The sequence below is a fragment of the Macaca nemestrina genome, chromosome 13 (genome assembly GCF_043159975.1).
Source record: "Macaca nemestrina isolate mMacNem1 chromosome 13, mMacNem.hap1, whole genome shotgun sequence".
In the NCBI taxonomy this organism is placed as follows: Eukaryota; Metazoa; Chordata; class Mammalia; order Primates; family Cercopithecidae; genus Macaca; species Macaca nemestrina.
In genome coordinates this window covers 39735132-39758040 of record NC_092137.1, presented here as the reverse complement: position 1 = coordinate 39758040, position 22909 = coordinate 39735132, and the positions used below count along the sequence as shown (strand labels likewise).

The window sequence follows — 22909 nt, the reverse complement described above, 5'->3', positions numbered from 1 at the left end:
TGTTCCAGGATGCTGGTGATGATGCCCCACATTCCAGATCACTGCCAATTGCAGCACCATTTCGTGGAGTGGGACAGGGACGAGTGGGAGTTAGAAGGAAGGATCCCTGCCTGTGAAGTGGGTTCCTTAAGGCTGCAGGGTGGTTGACCGTGCCAGAGGGCAAAGCACCCCCGATCTGTCAGCCCTCAGAGACAGTCAGTCAGCAAACAGTGGCAACCCTGGTGGGGTGTGGCCGCCTCCTGTTAACACAGGCGTAATTAGGTGACCCATTACAGTGACAAGTGCTAGGAAATCTAGGCGTGGTCACTTGAATAACAGAATTCCAGGCAAGTGGAAATAAGCCTATTTAAAATGGCCCTCTATCTAGGGGAATATTCGTTCTGTTGCTGAGTATACTTCGTGAAACTGTTAATGCCCAGTTAATTTGGCATTCACTAATCATTAATACAGGAGTTTTCTGTGAAGGAGGAGAAGAAAGGAAAGATTTCTTCCCTGAAGCTACCGTCGGTCAGTATTAGCCACCGACTCAGCACCTGGCACCTTTTTAGACAAAACTACCCTTTAGCTGTTAGTCAAAAACATCCTAGCCCTGTCTCCACACCCCCACCCTTTCCAATCCCTTGTTTAAAAATCAAGTCACTCCTTTGCTTCAAACCTTCTAGGGGCATCTGTCACCCGTAGCTTCAAATCCAAGCTCTCCACCATGACCGACAAAGCCCTGAAGCTTTGGCCACTGCCCACTTCCCCCACCTCAGGTGATACTATCCTGTCCCTCACCCCCTCCAGTCCCACTGGCTGCTTCTCTCCGGTTTGGCACTAGTGGTTTCCTCAGTCTGCTGCGCTCTTCCCACCACCGGCTGCTTCTCAGGAATTAGCTCAGAAATCGCCACCTCAGCAAGATCTTCCCTGAGTCCCTATTTCACCCTGTTTCTTTTCTTCACAGCTTTTATCACGACCACAAATCATTGTTTATGTCTCTCCACAATAAAAATGAACAAGGATTTTGCCTGCCTTATTCATTGTGTGTCTTTAGCACTCACAGCAGTGCCTCGTACATAGTAAGTCCTCAAAGGATATCTGTGGAGTGAAATGAATGAGTGTTGTGTATGTAAAAGTGACAACATCACTAAAGCATGACCTTTGAATTGACATCCAGCCAGGGGATGGGTTGCGATGATCTATCCCCCTCTGTCTTTGAGGGCACCTCATAAGCAATGGCCCATGTTTGCCAAGAGTCCAGGCCAGGGTTTGGGGCACAGTAAGAAATAAGGAACAGAAAACGGGGCGTGGTGGCTCATGCCTGTAATCCCAGCACTTTGGGAGGCTGAGGAGGGGGGATCACCTGAGGTCAGGAGTTCAAGACCAGCCTGGCCAACATGGTGAAACACTACTAAAACTACAAAAATTAGCCAGGTGTGGTGGCACATGCCTGTAGTCCCAGCTACTCAGGAGGCTGAGGCAGGAGAATCACTTGAACCCAGGAGACAGAGGTTGCGGTGGGTCAAGATCGCACCACTACACTCCAGCCTGGGTGACGGAGTGAGACTCCATCTCAAAAAAAGAAAGAAGAGCAAAAAAACAGACTGGGCTCATTTTAGAGATTAAACCCAAGACACTTCCATCTAATCTACTAACAGGCCACAGTGGGGATATGGAGGATGCATTTTTCACACCACTGTTTTCCTTAAATTCTGTATTTCCCAGCAAAGCCAAAATGACCTTCTGGTTGTTTTTCTAACGGTGAAAACAAAATTAACAGGGAGATAACAAAGCGACACTAGCTAGCCGCATGCAGAGCAGCCTTCACCTTGGCCGGGGCGGACGGCCTGAGACGTGCAGCCTACCTGTCATGAGGAACAGGAGTCCAGCCACGTGCTGGGTCAAGCTCTCCTCCCAGAAGAAACTGACCGTGGCCACAATGCAGCCGCAGAGAAGGACGGCTACAGCCATGCCCAGGAAGCCAGCAGTGATTCTTCTTAAATCTAATCTCAAAACAGACACAGACATTCACAATCAGAATTCAGGAAAGTCATTAAGAATTAGAGAATTAGGGCTTTGTATACCTTGTGAAAATTAGCAAGTTACATGGACAGGCTTAGAGCCTACGGGGCGAGGAGGCTTAGGGAATACTCTTCCCAGGCATTCCATAAGAGGACTAATGGGGTGTAACCAATGGAAGGTCAGACTCTACCCTCTCTGAGTCCATGGAGAAGTCCACACCAAGTGGAGAATAGACTAGAGGACAAGCCCAGGATAGACCTGAGTAACAGACGTCAAATGACTTAAACCAAGAGTGAGGTGGGTTTGAGAAATATCTGTTAGCCTTAACAGAGCAATAGAAATGTAGGTTAACCAAAAACCACCTGTACCCCAAAAACTATTGAAATTTTAAAAAGGAAAAAAAAAGAAATGTAGGTTATCCCCATGGTAGTGGCTGTACTTAATCTGGCTTACGAGAAAGAGCCTAAAAAAGCTATTGTGAAATAGGGTTTTATCTGATCACCACAGATGCCAATTATTTACTTCTTCATTTAAATCTACTCCTGCCTATTTTCAAAAACGATTTGAGAAAGTGAAGGTAATTGTGGTGACTGGAACAGTGGTGCAAAGTGCACACAGGATACATGTGCTCATAAACACCCTTTCCTCTGAAACATCTGCTCATAAATGCCTTCACCCCTAAAGCATAGATCCCACAACCTGGGCATCCATTTACCCAGGTGAAGGAGGTACTATTCCAATAGGATAAGTCTCCACTATACAGTGGCCCAACCATCAAGTTTGGCCTATTGCAAAATCACAACTGTGATTACTGAGCCAGAAATCCAGCTCTTTCCCCACCTCCCTGGCAAAACCAAGAGGCAGGCTGACTACATGTACCTGGACAGACATTGCCTCCAACTACTAAACCGGCACTTACCTTGCCTACCTTCCAGCTATTTTACTTTTTCCATTTTCTTCCTTGTTTTTAAAAAAAACACTTTTTAATCTTTTTTATTTACCTTACAGCTCCATCTCAAAGGATTTTTTTAAACAAATCTAACTTTAAAAATTGTTAGCTAAATTTCAATCATCCTTCTTAAAACAACACATCCCAAGCATACATCTGCTGCCCCCAAGGCCAGGTAACAGGTGTGGGCAAATGCACGTGGATCATGCACACCTGTGTACACATGGGGCCAAGACAAGGTGCACATCACACTGTTTGAAGTGTGGGCTGCTCTGCTAAAGTGAAAGTGCCCATGCAGCCATCACTTTATTGTGTGGCTCCTGGGCATTAGGGGTGGCTTCATCGAGGATGGATTACAGCAGCTTCCAGTCTTGCTCTTAGCATCTTAGCCACAGAGAGACCATCCCTTTTTTAAAGGGGGATTTCTCATTTCCAGTTCAGAGCATCCAAATTAAAAGAGAGTATTTCTGCCTAGAAGAAGAAATGTGGACACCAATGAACAAGGGGCCAGGGGCAGTGATAATATGAAGATGCTGAGTTTAATGTTAAGGGTATAAGTAGTTTTTGAGACATCCACATCTGAGCAGGGGAAATGTAATGGTTCAGTCACTATTATCTTACAGCCTACCAAATTTCCTGTGGTTTGAGTAATAGTCTATTTTCTGTGACTCTGAAAAGGCACAAGGTTCAGATATAATCCACATGGGATTTGCATTAGTACCAGTCATGTTAATCTTACACAGTAAATGTGCTACAGATCACCAAGTGTGACTTTCTTAGAAATAGACATGCATGAGACTGCTGAAAGCATCTTTCCATGAGAACTCCACGAAGGATTAAAAGAAGAATCTTCAAATATTGCTTGCTGGGCAATCACAGGCTACAAACTATTAAAGAGCTAAGGTTCTTTTTCAGGCTCCTATGATGATCTTTTCTTCCCTGACCTGAGCCAATAACTACATAGCTCTCTGGAAAGATGATTAAGTCTTAAAGTTGCCTGTCATAATATGTATAATATTAGACCACTGCTCTGGCAATATCAGAAGAGCTTCCATTTATATGTTTGAGATTCAGAACAGAGCCTTTTAATCCTCAGAGAGATTGACTTACAGAATAAGACTCTGATTAGTTCTCTACAGTGGCTTTGGCCACCACACAAGATCCTGAAGTCCTCATTACTTATTTCATTGGAAAATGACAATGTCAATCTCTGATGGGGGCAAAGACCAAAAAAATCACTTTAGTTTTTTGTTTTGGGGAGCTATCTATCATCAGGCAGCTTAAAGCAACAGTTTTTAGGTAAATATCAGCCCTCTTTAGTTTCACACTGCATGATCCTTTCTAGAGTTTCACATTTTCCTGACAGTGAAAAAGAGTAGCTCCTTTCATTGAGATGTAGACACCCTCTGAGAAAATTATGACATACACTCATAAAGGTATTTTAGCAGAAATACAAAGGTTGGAGATAAACACAGTAGCTAAAATAAATATTGTATATACAAAACAAAAATAAGAGCCCTAACATATAATCTCCTTGGTTTACTAAGACAAGGGATACAGCAGGTCCTTACACCCAACGACTCAGCAAACAAAAGATTCAGTAGGCAGCTGTGGATGCTACCAGGGCAGACTATCTCACAAGACCTCATACCAGGTTTCCACACATTTTATTTTTAAGCAAGCTGTGTCCACAGCATAGGGAAATGATCCTCTGAGTCTCTGACTACATCTGATTGGGCCCAGAGGCTTCCAGAGGATAAGAACAACATCCTGCTGTCTAGATGTGAGAGGGGTGGTCGGAATTTTGTTCAGAAAGACACCATTTCCTCTCTGAACCTGTCCTGGAAATACTTACGAAGCAGGTGCCACTCATCTTGCTGTATGGTCTTGGTTAAATTAAAAGGAATGTTTCGTAAGCGGATGGGCTGAGAAAAGTGGTACTTGATGGCCGTGCATCGCTGCGCAATACCTTGAAGGAAATAAGAAACGCGATTTACGAGTCTGCTTATTTGTAACAGAATTCTGAGACCTGAGGCAGAATACTGTAACCTAACCTGGGTTGAATGGGAGATGAGATAAGAATCTCTTGATTCAGAGCAATGAAAACCTAAAACATAAAATAATGTTTAAAATCAGGTTTCATTTTTTAATGTATTAAATTGTATAAGGATCTATACTCCCCTAATTGTTTTCCGATATGGAGTTTGTTTTACCTAAACACAAAACTCCTCAAGGAGAAATGGCCTAAAAGTACACAGATGGTTGGGAAAATCAGCTTAGAATTTTAAATTAGCACAGATAAATCACATATCTGAATCTGATCCAGTCTCAAACTCTCAAATGGGTAGCCTCATGAAGTTCATTACGAAGTGTGTTATTTGGAAACCAGAAGACATTTTTCCATAAAGATAACCTTCCACATGGTTTAGGTGGTGATTATATCTCCAGACAACCCTCAAAAGCCTATTTAACCCTAGTGCAACTGATATAATTCCTTAATAAAATTATACTGACCTGAATTCTAGATCTTGAGAAAAAGGGTAATACTGAAAGTAGAAACAAGAAAGAAAATAATTTTCCTCCCCTATCTGGTTGTATGGCCAGCTCCAGGCACAATATTTTGACATGGGCAGGTGTACACATTGGTTAATCTAGTAACTCTCTACCTCCTCACACCCACCTCACACACCCATGTTTTACTGCATAAATTAACATGGGTCCATTATTCTCTTCTCCTAAAGGCTTCTGAATTTCATGAAAAGTATCTACTCTGTCTCAAAATTTATAAAACTTATAAAATGTTCTTCTCTCACTTTAAATCATCTTGGCCAGTTGTTTGGATAAATGCAATCTGATTAAACTAATTTTTTAAAAAGCATGAGTGACTGTTAGTCCTTTAACACTGCCAGCTGTTTAAAAAAATATTCATAGATGCAAATAAATTTCTAATTGGTGGAATCTTAGTGTGTATAAAAGTGAAATTTTAAAAAGATTATACAGTGAAGGGAAGAGATTAATATTTGTGCACAATTTGCATCATGAACCTCAGTCCCTCCTGTGAATGTACCTACAGGATCATCTTCCCTAAGGAGTTTCTCAAATATTAGTGTACATAGGAATCACCTAGGTGACTCGTCAAAAATTTAAACTCCTGGACTCTACCCCAGATACATTGAATCAAAAGTTTTGAGATGGAGCCAGGAAGCTGAATTTTAACAAGCATCCCAAGTAATTCTGATGCAGGTAGTCTTTGAATCTCCCTTTGAGAAAAACTACCCAAACTATCTCTGATTTTTGAAAGCTTTTTTTTTTTTTTTTATGAAACCACACATTTTCTCAAAATTCAAAGTTCTTTTTTTTTTTTATTTGTTTTGTCAACATGAGCCCAATGGCAGTGGTTGTGAGGTCTAAGGCATTAAAGGTAGCTGTTTACTTGTAAGTTAGCTGTTTATAAGTCAGGAAATGCCTGTGCTTCCAAAGGGAAAATAATATAGTATGAGAACAATGACAGATAAAGGACCACAAACGTAGTAATAGCTTACATTTGTATTCTTCAGAACTATCATTCCATTTGAGACTGACCTTGAGGCTCTGTAAGCAGGAAGTGAAAGCTACGGCAGAGTTGAAGGCATACTCAACACGCACACAACAAACCCCATTGGCAAAGACTGGAAGGTTTATTGGTTTTAGCAGGCTAAGAACATTTCCGTACAATTAGTTTACCACTAAGCCAATCAAGCAGAGACTTAAGGGCCCTCCTATGACAAAGAATACAGACTTCATAGGATTCATTCAGGAAAGCCACTAAAGAAACAACAGCAACAACAATAAAAACAATAATCAACCCTAGAGAGGGACAAGAATCTCATTTCAGAGCTGCCATAGTACGTTATTTCAAATTCCCAGTTTTCAACAAAAAAAGTACAAGACATGCAAAGCATAAGAAAAAAGAAGCAGTCAATAGGAGCTGTCACTGAGGGATCCCAAATATTGGACTTACCTTACAAAGATTTTAAATCAGCTATGTTAAATATGTTCAAAGTAAAGAAAACCTATCCAAATAACTAAAGGAAAGGACAAGAGTGCTGTTTCACTAAATAGAGAATATTAGTAATAAGACAGAAATATTCTTGAAAAGAAAAAAACAGAAATTCTGGAGTTGAAAAGTATAATAACTGAAAAGAAAAATGCATCAGAGGCTTAAAAGAAGTTTTGAGGAGGTAGAAAAAAGCAATAAACTTGAGGACAGGTCCATTGAAATTATCCAATCTGAGAAAAATAAAGAAAAAAGGATGATTTTAAAAATGGTCAGGGCCTCAGAGACCTGTGAGGCACCATCACAAGCATAATGAGAGCTGCAGAAAGGAGGAGAGAAGGAAGATCAAAAAAGAATATTTGAAGAAATAACTGCCAAAAACTTCCCAAATTTGATTAAAAACATGAACCTGCATTTCTAAGAAGTTCAAGGAACTACAAATAAGATAAATTCAGAGACCCACACCCAGATAGATCATAATCAAACTGTTGAAAGCCAAAGACAGAGAATCTTGAAAGCAGCAAGAAAAAAGCAAATTATCATATACACCAAAAAAATCTTTGAAACACAATCAGCTGATTTCTCATCAGAAATCATGGAGGCCAGAAGGGAATAGGATGACATATTCAAAACACAGAAATAAGAAGACTGTCAACCAAGAGTCCTATATGCATCAAAGTTATCCTTCAGAAATGAAGAAAAAAAATAAAATATTCCCAGCTAAACAAAAACTGAGAGACCTGGCCTAAAAATAAATACTAAAGGGAGTCTTTCAGGGTGAAATGAAGGATAATAACTGAACTCATATTTAAAAAATAAAGAGCACATATAAAGTTTACAACATAAGTTACCATAAAAGACAGTATAAATGTATTTTTGTTTGCAGCTTTTTTTCTCCTATCTGATTTAAAAGACAAAAAGCAATAATTATAAATCTTGGTTGATCAGCATACAATGTATAAACACGTAATTTGTATGACAATAATAGTACAGAGGAGGAGAGTGGGGATGAAACTATATAGAAGCAAAGTTTTTATATACTATTGAAATTCAATTGGTATTAATCCAACTAAATTAAGACGTCACTTGTAATCCACAGGGCAACAACTAAGAAAATAACAAAAAAAAATGTAGTAAATGAAACAATGACAACAAAAAGAATTAAAAAGCTATGTTAGAAAACACGTATTTGACACAAAAGAAAACATTAATGAAGAAACAGGAAAAAAATGCATATGTCATATAGAAAACAAATAGACAAACGGCATATATAAATCCTACCTTACCAAAAATTATACTAAATATAAATATAAACTCCAATAAAAAGGCAGAGATTGGCATTGTAGATAAAACAACATAATCCAACTATATGATGTCTACAAGAGACACAAATAGGTTGAAATTTTAAAGGATGGAAATTTTAAAGGATCTCTCTACAAGAGACATAAATAGGTTGAAATTTTAAAGGATGGAAAAAGATATACCATGAAAACTGTAACTGAAAGACAGATGAAATGGCTATACTAATATCAGACAAAACAGAATTTAAGACAAAAATTGTTACTAGAGAGAAAGAAAGATATTTTATAATAACTGGGTTTATCCATCAAGAAGATATAGTAATCATAAACATATACTGACCAATAGAGCCCCAAAATACATGCAGTACCAAAAACTGACAGAATTGAAGGGAGAAATAGACAATTCAATAATAATAGTTGGAGGCATCAATACTTCTCTTTCAATACTAGTAAAACAACTAGACCGAAGATCAACAAAAAACAGAAGACTTGAACAACATTATAAACCAACTAGATACAAGAGACATCTATGAACACTCCATCCAACAACAGCAAAATACACATTCTTTTCAAGTGCACATAGAATATTCTCTAGGATAGACCATATGTAGGCAATAAAATAAATCTTAATAAATTTAAAAACATTAAAGTCATACAAAGTAAGTTCTCTCACCACAATGCAATGAAATTAGAAATAAATAATAAAATAAAATTTTGGAAATTCACAAATTTGTGGAAATTAAGTAATACACTCCTAAATAACCGATAAGGTAAAGAAGAAATCACTAGAGCAAATTAGAAAACATTTTGAAATTAATAAAAACAAAATTACAACATACCAAAATTTATGTGATGCAGCTAAAGCAATGTTTTGAGGGAAATTTATAGCTGTAAATGCCTACATTAAAAAAATATCTCACCTGGCACAGTAGCTCATGCCTGTAATCCCAACACTAGAGAAACTGAGGTGGGAGCGTCACTTGAACCCAGGAGTTCGGGAGCAGCCTGGGCAACACAGTGAGATCCTGTCTCTACAAAAAATAAACAAAATTAGCCAGGCATGATGGCATGCACCTGTAGTCCTAACTACTCAGGAGGCTGAGGTAGGAGGATTGCTTAAGCCCAGGAGATGTAGGCTGCAGTGAGCTGAGACTGCGCCATTGCACTCCAGCCTGGGGGACAGAGTGAGACTATCTCAAAACAAAAATAAAACCAAAAAGAGCTCAAATCAGTATCCTAACTCTCCACCCTAAAAAACTAGAAAAAGAAGAGCACACTAAGGAAAGAGATTACAAAACTAGGGTGGAAATACATAAAATGAAAAATTAAAAATTGAGAAAGTAAACAAAACCAAAATTTGGCTATGCCCGTAATCCCAGCACTTTGGGAGGCTGAAGCAGATGGATCACTTGAGGCCAGCAGTTCAAGACCAGCCTGGCCAACAGAGGGAAACCCCATCTCTAATCTCTACTAAAAGTACAAAAAATTAGCCAGGCATGGTGGCACATGTCTGTAATCCCAGCTACTCAGGAGGCTGAGGCACAAAGATTGTTGAAACCTGGGAGGCAGAGGTTGCAGTGAGCCAAGATGGCGCCACTGCACTCCAGCATGGGCAATGCAGTAAGATTTTGTCTCCAAAAAAACAAAACAACAACAACAAAAATCAGAAATGAAACAGAGGCTACCACTAACAATCTTAGAGAAATATAGAGAAGCTTAAGAGAACACAGTGAAAAATTACATGCCAACAAATTAGATAAAACAGATAAAATGGCATATACCTAGAAATATAAAACTCCAAGACAACTGAGTCAAGAAGAAACAGAAAATCTGAACACATCTATAATAAGTAAAGAAACTGATTTAGTAATTAACTTAGTAAAAACTTGCCACAAAGAAAATTCCATGACCAGATGGCTTCACTGGTAAATTTAACCAAATGTTTAAGGAAGAATTAACAATCCTTCATAGACTCTTCAAAACAACAACAACAACAACAACAACAACAACAACAAAACAGAAAATGAAGGGACCTTCGTACTTCTTTCTATGAGGCCAGTAATTACCCTGATACGAAAAACCAAAGATACCACAAGAAAAGGAAAATACATACTATTCCTTATGAATAGATATGCAAAATTCGTCAGCAAAATATTAGCAAACCGAATTCAGCAACATTTGAAAAGGGTTGTACGTCATGATCCAGTGGGATTTATCTCAGGAATGCAAGATTGTTTCAACATATTAAAATCAATTAATACAACATACCATATCAACAGAATAAAGGTCAGAAACCACCTGATCATCTCAAAGACGCAGAAAAAGTATTTGACACAATGCATTTGCTACTCATCAACAACCTTCTGAGCTAAATATAAAAGGTATTATTAACCACACTAAATGAGTAAAAAAATCTGAAGCTCAGAGTTAAGTAACTAGCCTGAGGCTATTACTCAGTTGTAACCAAGCTTTAACATAAATGCTGTTACCCAAACTTTATATATTAAATACTACTACTCAGAAAAGTTAGCAGTCCTTAGTTTTCTAGACATGCATCTTAATTTTGTGGACAGTTAAGCTAGAGTTACTAGATGTACTGTCAATTTGAAATAAAAAACAATCTTTCCAATTTAGCACCAACATATGCTCTTTTGGAAACAAAGTTGATTCTTAATTGAAGGAGATTGGATTGGCTACATGGCTGACTCAGTGGCTTCATCCTACCTGCCTCTCACAGAAGCTGCTTAAATGCTGGAGAGAGGGTGTGAACTGGGGAGAAACTATTTTCTCAGACTCACAGGAGCTGGCCTTAGAACAGCTTCTGTGCCAGGGAAACGTGTGGTCCCTTTTAAATCACTGCAAATATACTCAAGACCCATCTCCTCCTCTGCTCCTTGCTTGTAATGGGCAGGATCCCAGTGGGCAAGAAGAGTAACAGGAAGGAGGTGGCAGCTGGCCCAGGGTTCTCCTGCTTCCTCTGCATGTGCCAGGAATGAGGTAAGTAGTGCACACATCACCAAATCGCCTTTCCTTCTCCATGGGGCTCTCAGGCTAAATTTAAAGTGCCAAGAATTCTGAAATGAGAAGAGAAAGAGGGTAGGGAAAATGATGAGGTCTGGGCTGACAGTAACAAGCAGTACTCAAGGACTCCAAAGAGTGGGGGTCTGGTAGCGAGCCCAGAGCTCCACAGCTGAGTTTGCAAGAAAATGTTCTATGGTCCAGGTGTTCCACTCCCTTGGAAGATGATTAGAGACTTCAGGCAGAATTAGAAGAGAAAGTGGGAATGAAAGACAGCTCAGCAGCAGTGTCAGAGACCTGCCATTAGCTGTTTTATGTCCTTGTTCTTAAACACTTGTTCCACTGTCGTAGCAGAAAGTCAGATAGATTTGAAGAGGAAAGCAGTATTATTAAGGTTTGCCTCCCTACAGCACACACATTAAATTGACAAAATGAAACCACAAAAATCTTACAGGAAAAGACCTGTAGTTGCTTGACAGAACAAATCAAGCAACCAAAAACAAATTAGGTCTTTTTGATAAAAAGACAAGCATACACATATACATAGATGGTGGTAAAGATGGAAGTTCCATGCAGTGTTAAGGAATAATTTATACTGTTAAAATCCACAAGGAGGCATTAGATTCCAATTTTTTCAAAGTCATACATGCAAACTTTGAAATTAACTGGCTCTCTGGGTTTAGAGAGCAATGAATCTGGCTCTCTGAAAAGGAACACAAAAAGCATGAGCTCATAGCACCAGATGGCATCACACAATGGGGGGAAGAAACATGCAGAGGATTGAAAAGAACAAGTTGTGGTTTATATTTAGTGATTAATTAGCTTCTTAAAGGGCCAAGTAGAGCCACTTTAATGATGATATAAACCATAGAATAACATATATAAGTATGTTGCACTGGGGGTTAGAAATGGAGATTTGCCTGGTGAATTTCTGTAGTTTCCAATCCTGAGTTCCAAGCTAAGTCAGAGAAACCCCTACTCAAGGTTAAATGAGGGAGAAACATGAAAGATGCTATAAACAGTCATTACTATCAATCAATAATGAGGCAGGCAGTATACATGATGGTTAAAGACCTTGCAGTCAGACAGACTTGGGTTTGAGTCCTAGTTGTGTGACTTGTGGCAAATTACTGAAGCTCGCTGAGCCTTGGTTCCCTCGTCTGTAAAAGAGGGGAAATAATGGCAGACACCTCACTGAGTTACGGTGAGGAATGAAAGAGGTAATTCAGGACTTAGCATAGGACGTGTGGCCCACTGTAAGCACTGGATAATGTCAGCCTTGGATTATGAGTTCTCTCATGGCACCCGCCCAATTTGACATACAGAACCACTGCCACACACCAGGAGTCTGCACCTTAAATGGTCATCAGAGATTAACCCAAATGTACAGAGAAATAACCAGACAGGCAGCAACAGCTTCCTGAACAATGGCCCGACCAACAGCTCTCGTGTTTCCTCTCCATTCTCGCCGCTTCAGAACAAGACTCCCATCACCTCACTCCTGAAGAATTTGCTAACTGAACTCCTTGCTCAACCCTCAACCTACCCTGCATGCCACTGCTAGATAAATCTGCTGTATGAAGTTTTGGGGCCTCTGGAGTCTCAGTTGTCCATCAGTAAAATGCAATATGAAAACCTTTAGCCAGGCGCGGTGGCTCACACCTGTAATCCCAGCACTTTGGGAGGCCGAGGCGGGCGGATCACGAGGTCAGGAGATCGAGACCATCCTGGCTAACACGGTGAAACCCCGTCTCTACTGAAAATACAAAACATTAGCCGTGTGTGGTGGTGCGCTACAAAACATTAGCCGTGTGTGGTGGTGCGCGCCTGTAGTCCCAGCTCCTCGGAGGCTGAGGCAGGAGAATGGCATGAACCTGGGAGGCGGAGCTTGCAATGAGCCGAGATCGCGCCACTGCACTCCAGCCTGGGTGATGACAAAGCGAGACTCCATCTCAAAAAAAAAAAAAGAAAAAAGAAAACCTTTAAGATGTTTGTTACATCTACCTGCCTTTTACAGTATCATTAACTTAATATGTGGCTTTAAATTGATTACTATAAGCAAGAAACAGTTTCACTTGCTATGATATAATTATGTATTTGTTTTAAAAGTATCTATTTATTTTAAAATAAAGTGTCTGATACACATAAGTACTATATAATTGTTTATTTAAATGTTTTAATGCTTTGCCATTGTGTCAACTTCCATACTGACAAACAGAAGATGCGAAAATCACACACAATCCCTCAGAACATAAGACTGGGGTTTTCATTGTCTGACTCTGTCCAGGAACATACAAGTAGGTTCCTCCTGAGTCAGATTCAGACTCTAGACCCCTATCATCTATCCCCACCTCCAACTTCACTTACACTTACCTGTGACTGTTCCCAGGGGCTACATCCCTCCCTCCCCAAATTGTCCCCTGGCAATATCATGCCCATCTCTGTGACCATCCTAGCCTATATCACTAACTTTAGAGCAGTCCAAAAACCACTCATCCCTCCAGGCTCACTGCCTTCGAAAAGCCATCCCCAAATACTGCAGACCACATAGCTCACTCTCTTTGCTGGCTGTATGTTGACGTTAGAGACTGAGCCTCACCATCTCACTCTTGATTACTCAGTCTTTGTCACTGCCTAATAGATCAGAAAGTCTGCCTCTTCATTAATGTCCCAAGTTTCTTAAGCAGGGAGGCTGTGACTTCTTCTGGATATACATCATTTAAGAGAGATGTCTGAAACAGTTGATAACAATAGCAGCATAACTAATGCTTAAGGTTCTCTAGCAGAGAGAGTTAATAACAGGCTATACCATTTCCTAAACATTTCAAAGGCAACTTGGAATTCTTCAGCTGGCCCTTGAGCAGAAAAATAAAGAATTATTTCCCCAGCACACATCTCAGTTTGAAAAGAAAAATCAATCGTGGGGTCATAAGACAGGGTAGCAACCATGTTCTGGTCAGAGATTTAATTTCAGAGCAAAGCAGGGGCTAAAGCAGACAAAAGAAAATGCTTTCCTTATCACCTCCTGTATTGGGTATAAACAGTTAAACTTGTTAAAATAAATAAACTAAATACAGTAAGTTTAGGAGCTTAACACTGACTTTTAGAGCCTCAAATGGCTAACCCAGTCCCAAAGGCAAAGTTCTTGAGGACAAACCTTTCATCAAGTCTACAGAACTGAAAGGAGAAAGATACTAATTAGTAAATCTAAGCAGCTCTGTCTGGTAGAAATATAATGCAAGTCGTAAGAATTTTAAATGTTCTAATGGTCATATTTAAAAATTGGTGAGATTAATTTTAATATTTTTAAATTTAACATGCAATCAATACTTTGAAAGTTGCTAATGAGATATTTTATATACTTTTTTCATATTAAGTCTTCCAAATTTAAATCTGATATTTCCTACTTATAGCACATCTCTTTTCAGACAAGCATTATTTCAAATGCTCAATAGTCTCATGTGGCTTCCATCCTAGAGAAGGGAGGTTACCAGATGAAAATGAGTAAGACTCCAACCAAAGTAAAAGCAATTGGGAGCAAGCATGTTTGATACAGAAAGGGCCTGAAAGGTGAGAGGTTATTCTTTTTTTCAATCCTCTGTCTACTATATACTATATCTGGTTCTGCCATAATTGTTTCTTATTATTAATGGAGACTCAACTTCTTGGTAACTAAGAAATTTTATCTGTGTTCACTCTATATTCTCTCTGGAGCAAGACAGGCTGGATTTGCATTTTGGCTTCACTATTCACTATCTGTGAGCCCCTGCAAGCTACTTAACCTCTCTGAGCACCAATACGTAGACAATGACAGTTCATCTGTCTCAAAGGAGGATTAAATGAAATAATAATATAATAATATTAGTGTTAGCTTTAACTATTATTATTATTATTATTATTGCTACTTTATTTATCTGAACAAATCCAGGCAAGACTTAAAGGCAAGACTCAGGTGAGTTCCTTGAACTGCAAACACATGATCTGTAGGGGCCAAAGAGGGAGAGTCCAATGACAAGTCAGACAGATTCAACCCATTTTAGAGACAGTAAACATCATCACAGAAGTTAAAAAAAAAAGGTGGCTGAGGAGTAAACCAGAAATAATAGTGTTCAAAAAGGCATGATCTTGTGCAAAAGCGGAATCTGTCATTGGGTTAGACTGACCACGGACTTGCTGAATTAATTTTTAAATGTCCTTTAATGTAGTTATTATATTGTATCTATAATAAAAAGTAACATAGTAGTAATAAAAGTAATAGAGTGGTCACACAATCTCATATTATTGTCACTAGGATCAAATGAGATAATACATATAAACTGTCCTAACACAGTGCCTAGCCCATAATTGATGCTTAATAACTGTTAGTGTCCATCTAGTCCCTCTCCCCTCCCCCTTTACAGGCAGGACCAGTAAAGTGTGACCTAGGGACTATAGTACTTGTAATTTCATCCTCATCTCCAGCATTTAGGAGAAAAAAAAAAGTGGCCAACTATCAATCACTGTCTTTTTTTCTCCAATTTTTCTTATTGTGGTAAAATACATATAACATAAAATCTACCATCTTAACCATTTTTATTGTATATATTTAAGGTATAAAACTTGATGATTTAATACCTGTATATACTGTGAAATAATCACCACAATCAAGCTAATTAATATATCCATCACACCACATAGTTACCCTTTGTGGGTGTGTGTAGTGAGAACCCTTAAGTTGCACCCTCTTAGCAAATTTCAAGTCTATAATACAATATTGTTATCTATCCACCATGCTGTAAATAAATCTCCAGAATCTATGCATCTTGCATAGCCAAAACTTTGTACTCCTTGACCAACATCTATCTTCCCATTCCCCCTGCCCCTGGTTATCACCATTCTACCCTCTGGTAACCACCATTCTATTCTCTGCTTTTATAAGTCTGAATATTTTAGATTCCACATATAAGTGAGATCATGTAGTATTTGTCTTTCTGTAACTGGCTAATTTCACTTAGCATGTCTTCCAGGTTCATTCATGTCACATATGACAGCATTTCCTTCTTTTTAAGGCTGAATAATATTCTATTATATACATATATATATATGTATATACTTTTTAGCCAAGAGGCAACATAAATAATATTCCATTATATATGTATATATGCTTTAGCCAAGAAGCAACCTAAAGGTCTATCTACAGAAGAATGGATAAAGGAAATTTTTTATGTATACATATATAAAATATTTATATAGATATACTAAACATTTTCTTTATCCTTTCATCTGTAGATGGACCTTTAGGTTGCTTCTTGGCTATTGTGAATATTTGACTACTGTGAATAATGCTGTAAGGAATATGGGAGTGTAGACATTTATTCGAGATCCTGATTTTAATCCCCTTGGATAAATACCCAGAAGTGGGATTGCCAGGTCATATGTTAGTTTTATTTTTAATTTTTTAAGGAACCTCCATATTGTTTTCTATAATGGTTGTACCAATTTATATTCCCACTAACAGTGTACCAGGGTTCTCTTTTCTCCATATGCTTGCCAACAGTTTTGTTTTGTTTTGTTTTGTTTTAACAACAGGCACTCTAAAAAGTATTCTTAGTTGCCAGATTTTTTTTTCTTTCAGCACTTTGAATATATTGCCCCATGCTTTCCTGGCCTGCAGGAGTCCACTAAGAAATCCATTGGTAGTCTTATAAGGATTCCCTTGTATGTAATGAGTTGATTCCCTTTTGCTGCTTTCAAAATTCTCTTTGTCTTTGACTTTCAACAGTTAGATTATGATATGTCTCAGTGAAGATCTCTTGATGTTCAGCCTATTAAGGGTTCTTTGAGCATTGTGGATCTGGATGTTCACTGCCCTCCTCAGATTTGGGAAGTTTTCTGTCACTATTTCTTTAAATAAGATTTCTGTCCCTTTCTTCTTTCTTTGCTCCTTCTGGAATTTTGTCTGATACTGTCCCATATGTCACAGATACAGTCTTCACTTTTTCATTCTTTTGTTTGTTTCTCCCTCTTACTGAATCACTTCAATTGATCTGTTTTCAAGTTCACCAATTCTTTCTTCTGTTTGAGTCTGCTATTGAGGCTCTCTATAGAATTTTCAGTTTAGCCACTGTATCTTCAGCTTCAGAATTTCTGTTTGGTTCTTTGTATGATTTTTATCTCTACTGAACTTACCATTTTGTTCAGTATTGTATTACTGATTTCATTTAGTTGTCTCTGTTCTCTTGTAGTTTACCGAACTTCTTTAAGACAACTATTTTGAATTCTCTATCAGGCAATTCATAGATATTCACCTCTTTGGGGCCAACTACTGGGACTTTATTTTTTTCCTTTATTAGTGTTAAGTTTCCTTGATGCTTCATTTTCCTTGAAGGCTTGTGTTGCTATTTTCACATTTGAAGAAGCAGTCTCCTCCTCCTGTCTTTACTGACTGGTATAGGGAGAGAATGATGTTCATATCTATGGACACACCTGCCCCACTTCTTTCGTCCCCTCTTGCAGGCAGTGGGGGGCATCTTAGTATTGTTGGCCTTCTCTCAATTCCACTTTAGGGCACTGGCCTTTGCTTAATCAACACTTCAGGGCACTGCCCTTTATTTTCCCCAGGGCAGTGTCCTGTAGTGTTCACATTTGTACACCTTCTCTGCATCCCAGAGTTGAGCTAGGTGCTGATATTCACGTGCTGTCTGAAACAGCATGTACACACCATCTCAGAAGCTTGTGTACACCATCTTTTGCGGGGGCACATGACAGCCAGTTGTGGGGGCACATGACTGCAGGTGAGGCATCCCATGGGGTTCATGGGTGGGCCCCTTGGTGGAGTTCACAGGCAGTTAATAGGCTCTATGGCCATATGTTGAGATCTATGCAATGGTTTTTGTGAGCTCCTGCCTCTTTTCCCTGCTCCTAGCTTCCCCTGGACTATTCAAACATGCCAATCCCCCTAGTGATCTAGGAGTGGGGCAAGGCAGAAATGAGCATCTTGGACAACGTCCTGTGAGGCTGTGGAAATCAGATAGTCACTACACTCCCTCTTTACCCCACTGGATAAATCATAGACCAAGGTGGACTCTCTTGGCATTGAGCTGTGCCACCTTGAGAAAGGCGTGACATAGGTAAAGTGAGACTGTTCTTATGATCCTCTTCAAGGCTTCTATTCTCAGATTTTTTGGTCTCAAATGGGGTTCTAGAATCTCTCCATTGGACTCCTGAGTTACCACAGGGGTATTCTTACCATGGATAATTGTCAAAATCAATGTTTTTGTGTGACTTTGAGGGTTGGAACCTCCTATACTTTCATTTGCTGACATCACTGTTTCTTAACCAATTTTAAGTGTACAGTTCTGTGGATTAAATACATTCATATTGTGGTGCACCCATCACCACCATCCAGCTCCAGAGCTCTTTTCATCTTGAAAACAAAAACTCTGTACCCATTAAACAAAAACTCCTTATTGGCTCCTCTCCAGCTCCTAGCAACCACCATTCTGTTTCCATGTCAATCATTACCTTTTGCATTCAAAAGTCAATCCTTTTATTTACTCTTTCTTTCACTCATTCATTCAAAAAACATTTATTTAGCCCATGCCTTTTAGACAGAAGATATACTTTCTGAGTCTAGAGTACGGTGCCATAAAAACTAAAACCTAACAAAATGAAACTAAACTAGAACTCTGAAATGGGGAGGGAGAAGGGGAGGAAGAAATCTCCTACTTGCCACATGATGATCCATAAACATTAACGGCTTTAGCCATTTCCCAAATACTCAGAAAAGAGCAACTTACTGGAGAAAGGCTGCACATTTTAGCATGGGTTGGCAGTGTTCCAGAGCAAATTATCCTTAAAAACAATACACTGTTGGTCCCTTCCAGGTGTCTTGATAGAATCCTTCATATTGAGCTACGCTTTCAAAAGTTTGTTTCCTTTATGAAAATGAACTCTGGATCAAGCTGAATTGACTAATCACTACTGTATACGGTGAATAGGAAAGTGGCATTTGGTACAGCTAATTTATAAAAATATAGACAAGGGCAATAGCTCTGCTCAGAGTGTGAAAAAAATTAAACATATTTGCTACCATGAAGAATGTTCTCATGTCCCCTTCACCAGATGGGCTGCTGGATTTATGATGGGATATGTTATAGATACAAATCAAGATAAATAGAAACTAGGAGCCCCTTTCAAGCTGGACTTCAGGATCTGCAGAGAGAATCTGTTCTATAGCTGGCTTGTTAATTGATAAAGTTGTATTTCTGAATTTTTATAGATTATTGAAATCAATTTCAAAAAAATACTGAACTGATTATGAACAATATTTTCAGCTTTGTCTAAGCAATAATCAAGGTTAAACAATGATAAAGCAAAACTGAAAAGTCTGAATTGCATTTCCTTTTACTTTTTCAGCACACCCTCTTACAGTTAGATAGCATGGTAAGTACCAGAGTTAAAGAATGAAAGGGGCAATAAAGTGTACAAATTAGATGTGTTTTCAATTAGATGCTCCAACAAGAGCTGAGGATGGCACTCACCACCTTCCAGTGGCAAGAACCTCATGATAGGAAGAAGCCAAATCCCAAAACCATTAGTGGCAGCAGCAGGAAGTGACAGCCAGGGCAGGGCCCTCTGTCTTTAGCAGCTTTTATCACTATTTCCCATGTGTCTGGTTCCTCCAACAGCTCCACAGGCATCTCTAAATCACGACCTAAGTCTGTAGCCAGATAAGCACACTTTTGAGACCACCAGAATTGCTTTAGTGTAGTTCTAGGAAAATGATAATCTTGCTTTTATTGATTATATAGCGTGTTATGCTTTGTTCAAAGTGCATCCTCATACATCCTTGTTAGTTACCTAAGGCAGACATTCTTCTCTTTTACAAATAAGGAAAACAAGGCATAGAGCGCTTAAATGGCCTGCCAAAGGCCACATAATTAAACAGGACTGATATTAACTTACTAAAACTGTACTATATGTCAGGTTCTGTGCTGAGAGCCTTACTCACATTTCCCTCATCTAATAGGTTCTATTGTTACCTCTGTTTTACAGAGGAAATTGAGGCTGAGAGAAGTTAAATAATCTGCCTACAGTCCCACAGCTAACAAGTGACATAGATGGGATTGAATTTGCACCTGCCTCCAAAATCAGTTCTTAGATATCTAAACAGACTTTGTCAGATAAGAATCACTATGACTACATCTGATCATGCCCAGTTAACCCTTTCAAGTGAACAGGGATAGAGCAGGCAGGCCTGTGTTGACACATGGCATTGCTTTCTCATATCAATCTGTACATTTCCATCCCCTTTGTTTTCACACTGATACCTTGAGGCTGCCTTCTACCCACACTGAAGCAGAAACAGACTCAAGGAAACTCCTGTATCAAGCTCTGCATAGAAAAGCTCCTTTCCCTGCTTGGTTTTCAGGTGCCTGAACACCTGACTGGAGCTGAGGAAAACCCCAAAAAGGGGCACAGGAGTGACCAGGAAGCAAGAAAAAGGTGCAGGAAAGTGGGGGCATGAAGGGAAGGGACTCCAGCTCTCTGTAACCTCAGAACCCTAGACATGCATGAGCCCCAGATCAGGGATGGGAGTTAGGGGTTCAATACCTGATGAGGATGGGAAGGGAAAACCTCCTCTTGACCAAGTGGAACTGACATCTCCAGACAGAAATCTCTCTCTGAGTGGGGAAAGGGGGCCCATCCCCACAGTTGTGCCTTCTAAACTGAATTCTTTATACTTCCTCCTACCTGAATGTACCCACCCACCCCACATAGTTCAAACACTCCGAATAACTATCAGGTGCTTGACCCTAAAATACAAATAGACATCTGGTCCAGTTCCGATGACAGCATGAAGGGGAGGTATGATCCTCTTTCTGTTTACCACCCATCCTTATCACATCTAATCCCGACAAGGACACACAGACTTCCTGGCTGCAGGACAAGGAGAGGGTGAGATAACTTGCAAACAGTCCAGACCTGTACCTTACTACCCTTCTCACTGCATCTCATAATACAAACACACACATACCCACACACACACACGCATGCGTGCAAATATACTCTGCCATATTTTAGGCTTACATCTCAGGCCCCCAAAACGTTTCCAGCCTTAATTTTATGTCAAGCAGCATGATGACATAGCCAACCAGGCAGGAGGAGAAAAAGTGCCATTAGGCAGTTTTGCTAAGCATCCCTTCTATCAGCTATTTGGGAATTCACTGCTAAGAACCAGTGGATAGGAGTTTAGAGGAACACAAAAATCAGAGGTTACCACCCAGCCCCCACTCACTCTGTCATTCACAGCTCTGCCCGCTCACCTGCTCCCCATCCTGCCCCCAGGCGTTACTGCCTACCGCACTCAGACTCTCCCCTCTGCCACCAGCCACCATCCGCAGCCCAGAGCTGCAGCACATCAGCATTCCTATCACTCCCCTCAACCCAAGGGGAAAACATTCCAGCTGCCTTGTACTTAAGCATCACCCTCGGCACCATAAGCCGGTGCCTGTGCATAATTGACAAGGAATATGTTGATAAGAAATGGGACTGTTCCAAGTTTCTGAAGGATAAGTAGGTAATTAAAAGAAAAACCTAATTTAAGAGAATTCTGAAGACATTTTTAAAAACTGTCTAGCAACATCCTTTATGGATTATTCCCTTTTACCAGAACACCTCTGTTGTGCCTTTGTTTGATATTCCAAGCCTGGGGCTGGAAAGCCACTATTCTAGGGCATCCCCACGTCCTCCCCACTCCTCAGGGGTAACTACAGAGCCCTGGGCTAGGAGTAGCAAGCCCACCTCTGTTTCCCTGCAGGGCTCAGAAGTACATGAATTTTCCAAAGTCTGAGCACCTGGTGACTTCCTGCTCTGGGCTCAGTAGAGTGCTCTCTGAGGACTGGCACCCTGGCTAGTAGCTGCCCCCACGTGTGTAGGGCAATGCAAAAGGTCTCAGAGAAGACCACTAATCACCAAGGCACGAATGTGCAGGGGTGAAATCAGCTTCAGCTCTCCCTGCTTCTGGATGCCCCACTTCACAGCCTGACTGGTTTCAGACCGACAGTGAGCCAACCATTTCCTGAGACACACAAACAAACAAGCTCTTCAGACTGTAGACCAGGAGGCTGTCACTTCCTCACACATGGCCTGGCATGTTCTTCAGTCTGCACAGCCTCCCCATCCTGGAGTTTGGCTTAATAATCATGGTCCTACTACCCATTAACTAGCTTTCTACCTGCAGCAGAGTAAGTCTCTGAGTCTTAATGTGTAATATGGGGCTGACAATATTTATCTCATCGGAATTCCAAGTAGTACAAGAGGCCAGGCACTTCTTATGCGTGATCACCTTTAATCTATGCGTCCTGCCTTTACCTTACTTGGTCACATCTAACTTAATTAGTCTTATCTAGCCCAATTTACTGAAGAGCCTCACCTATTAGACCCTATAATTTTCCCTCAGTTCAATCCTATCTATGAAATGAATGAAAACAAACAAAAGCCCTACCCTCACAGAGCTTAGAGTCGAGAGAAGGACAGGGGCAGTATTGAAAGACTAGCACAAAGAGATGTCAAATGACAACTGTGACATAAAGGAGACGTACTGAGTGTTCCGAAATCATG

General features: G+C 39.9%; 1 protein-coding gene across 6 annotated transcripts in view; it reads right to left on the bottom strand.

The window, feature by feature from the left end:
• LOC105464884 (transmembrane protein 178A) overlaps window positions 1-22909 on the bottom strand; it is a 53497-nt gene that overhangs the window by 8677 nt on the left and 21911 nt on the right. For 4 of the 6 annotated variants that reach the window (XM_011713000.3, XM_011712997.2, XM_011712998.3 and 1 more), the window contains exons 2-3: window positions 4806-4919; window positions 1845-1982 (exon numbers count right to left, since the gene is read on the bottom strand). In XM_011713000.3, coding sequence (XP_011711302.1) covers window positions 1845-1950 — 106 coding nt within the window. In that variant the 5' untranslated portion in view covers window positions 1951-1982; window positions 4806-4919. Of the gene's footprint in view, window positions 1-1844; window positions 1983-4805; window positions 4920-5004; window positions 5028-9207; window positions 9388-22909 lie in introns of those variants that run through there. The other 2 variants (XM_071076594.1, XM_071076595.1) reach the window with 2 other exon arrangements.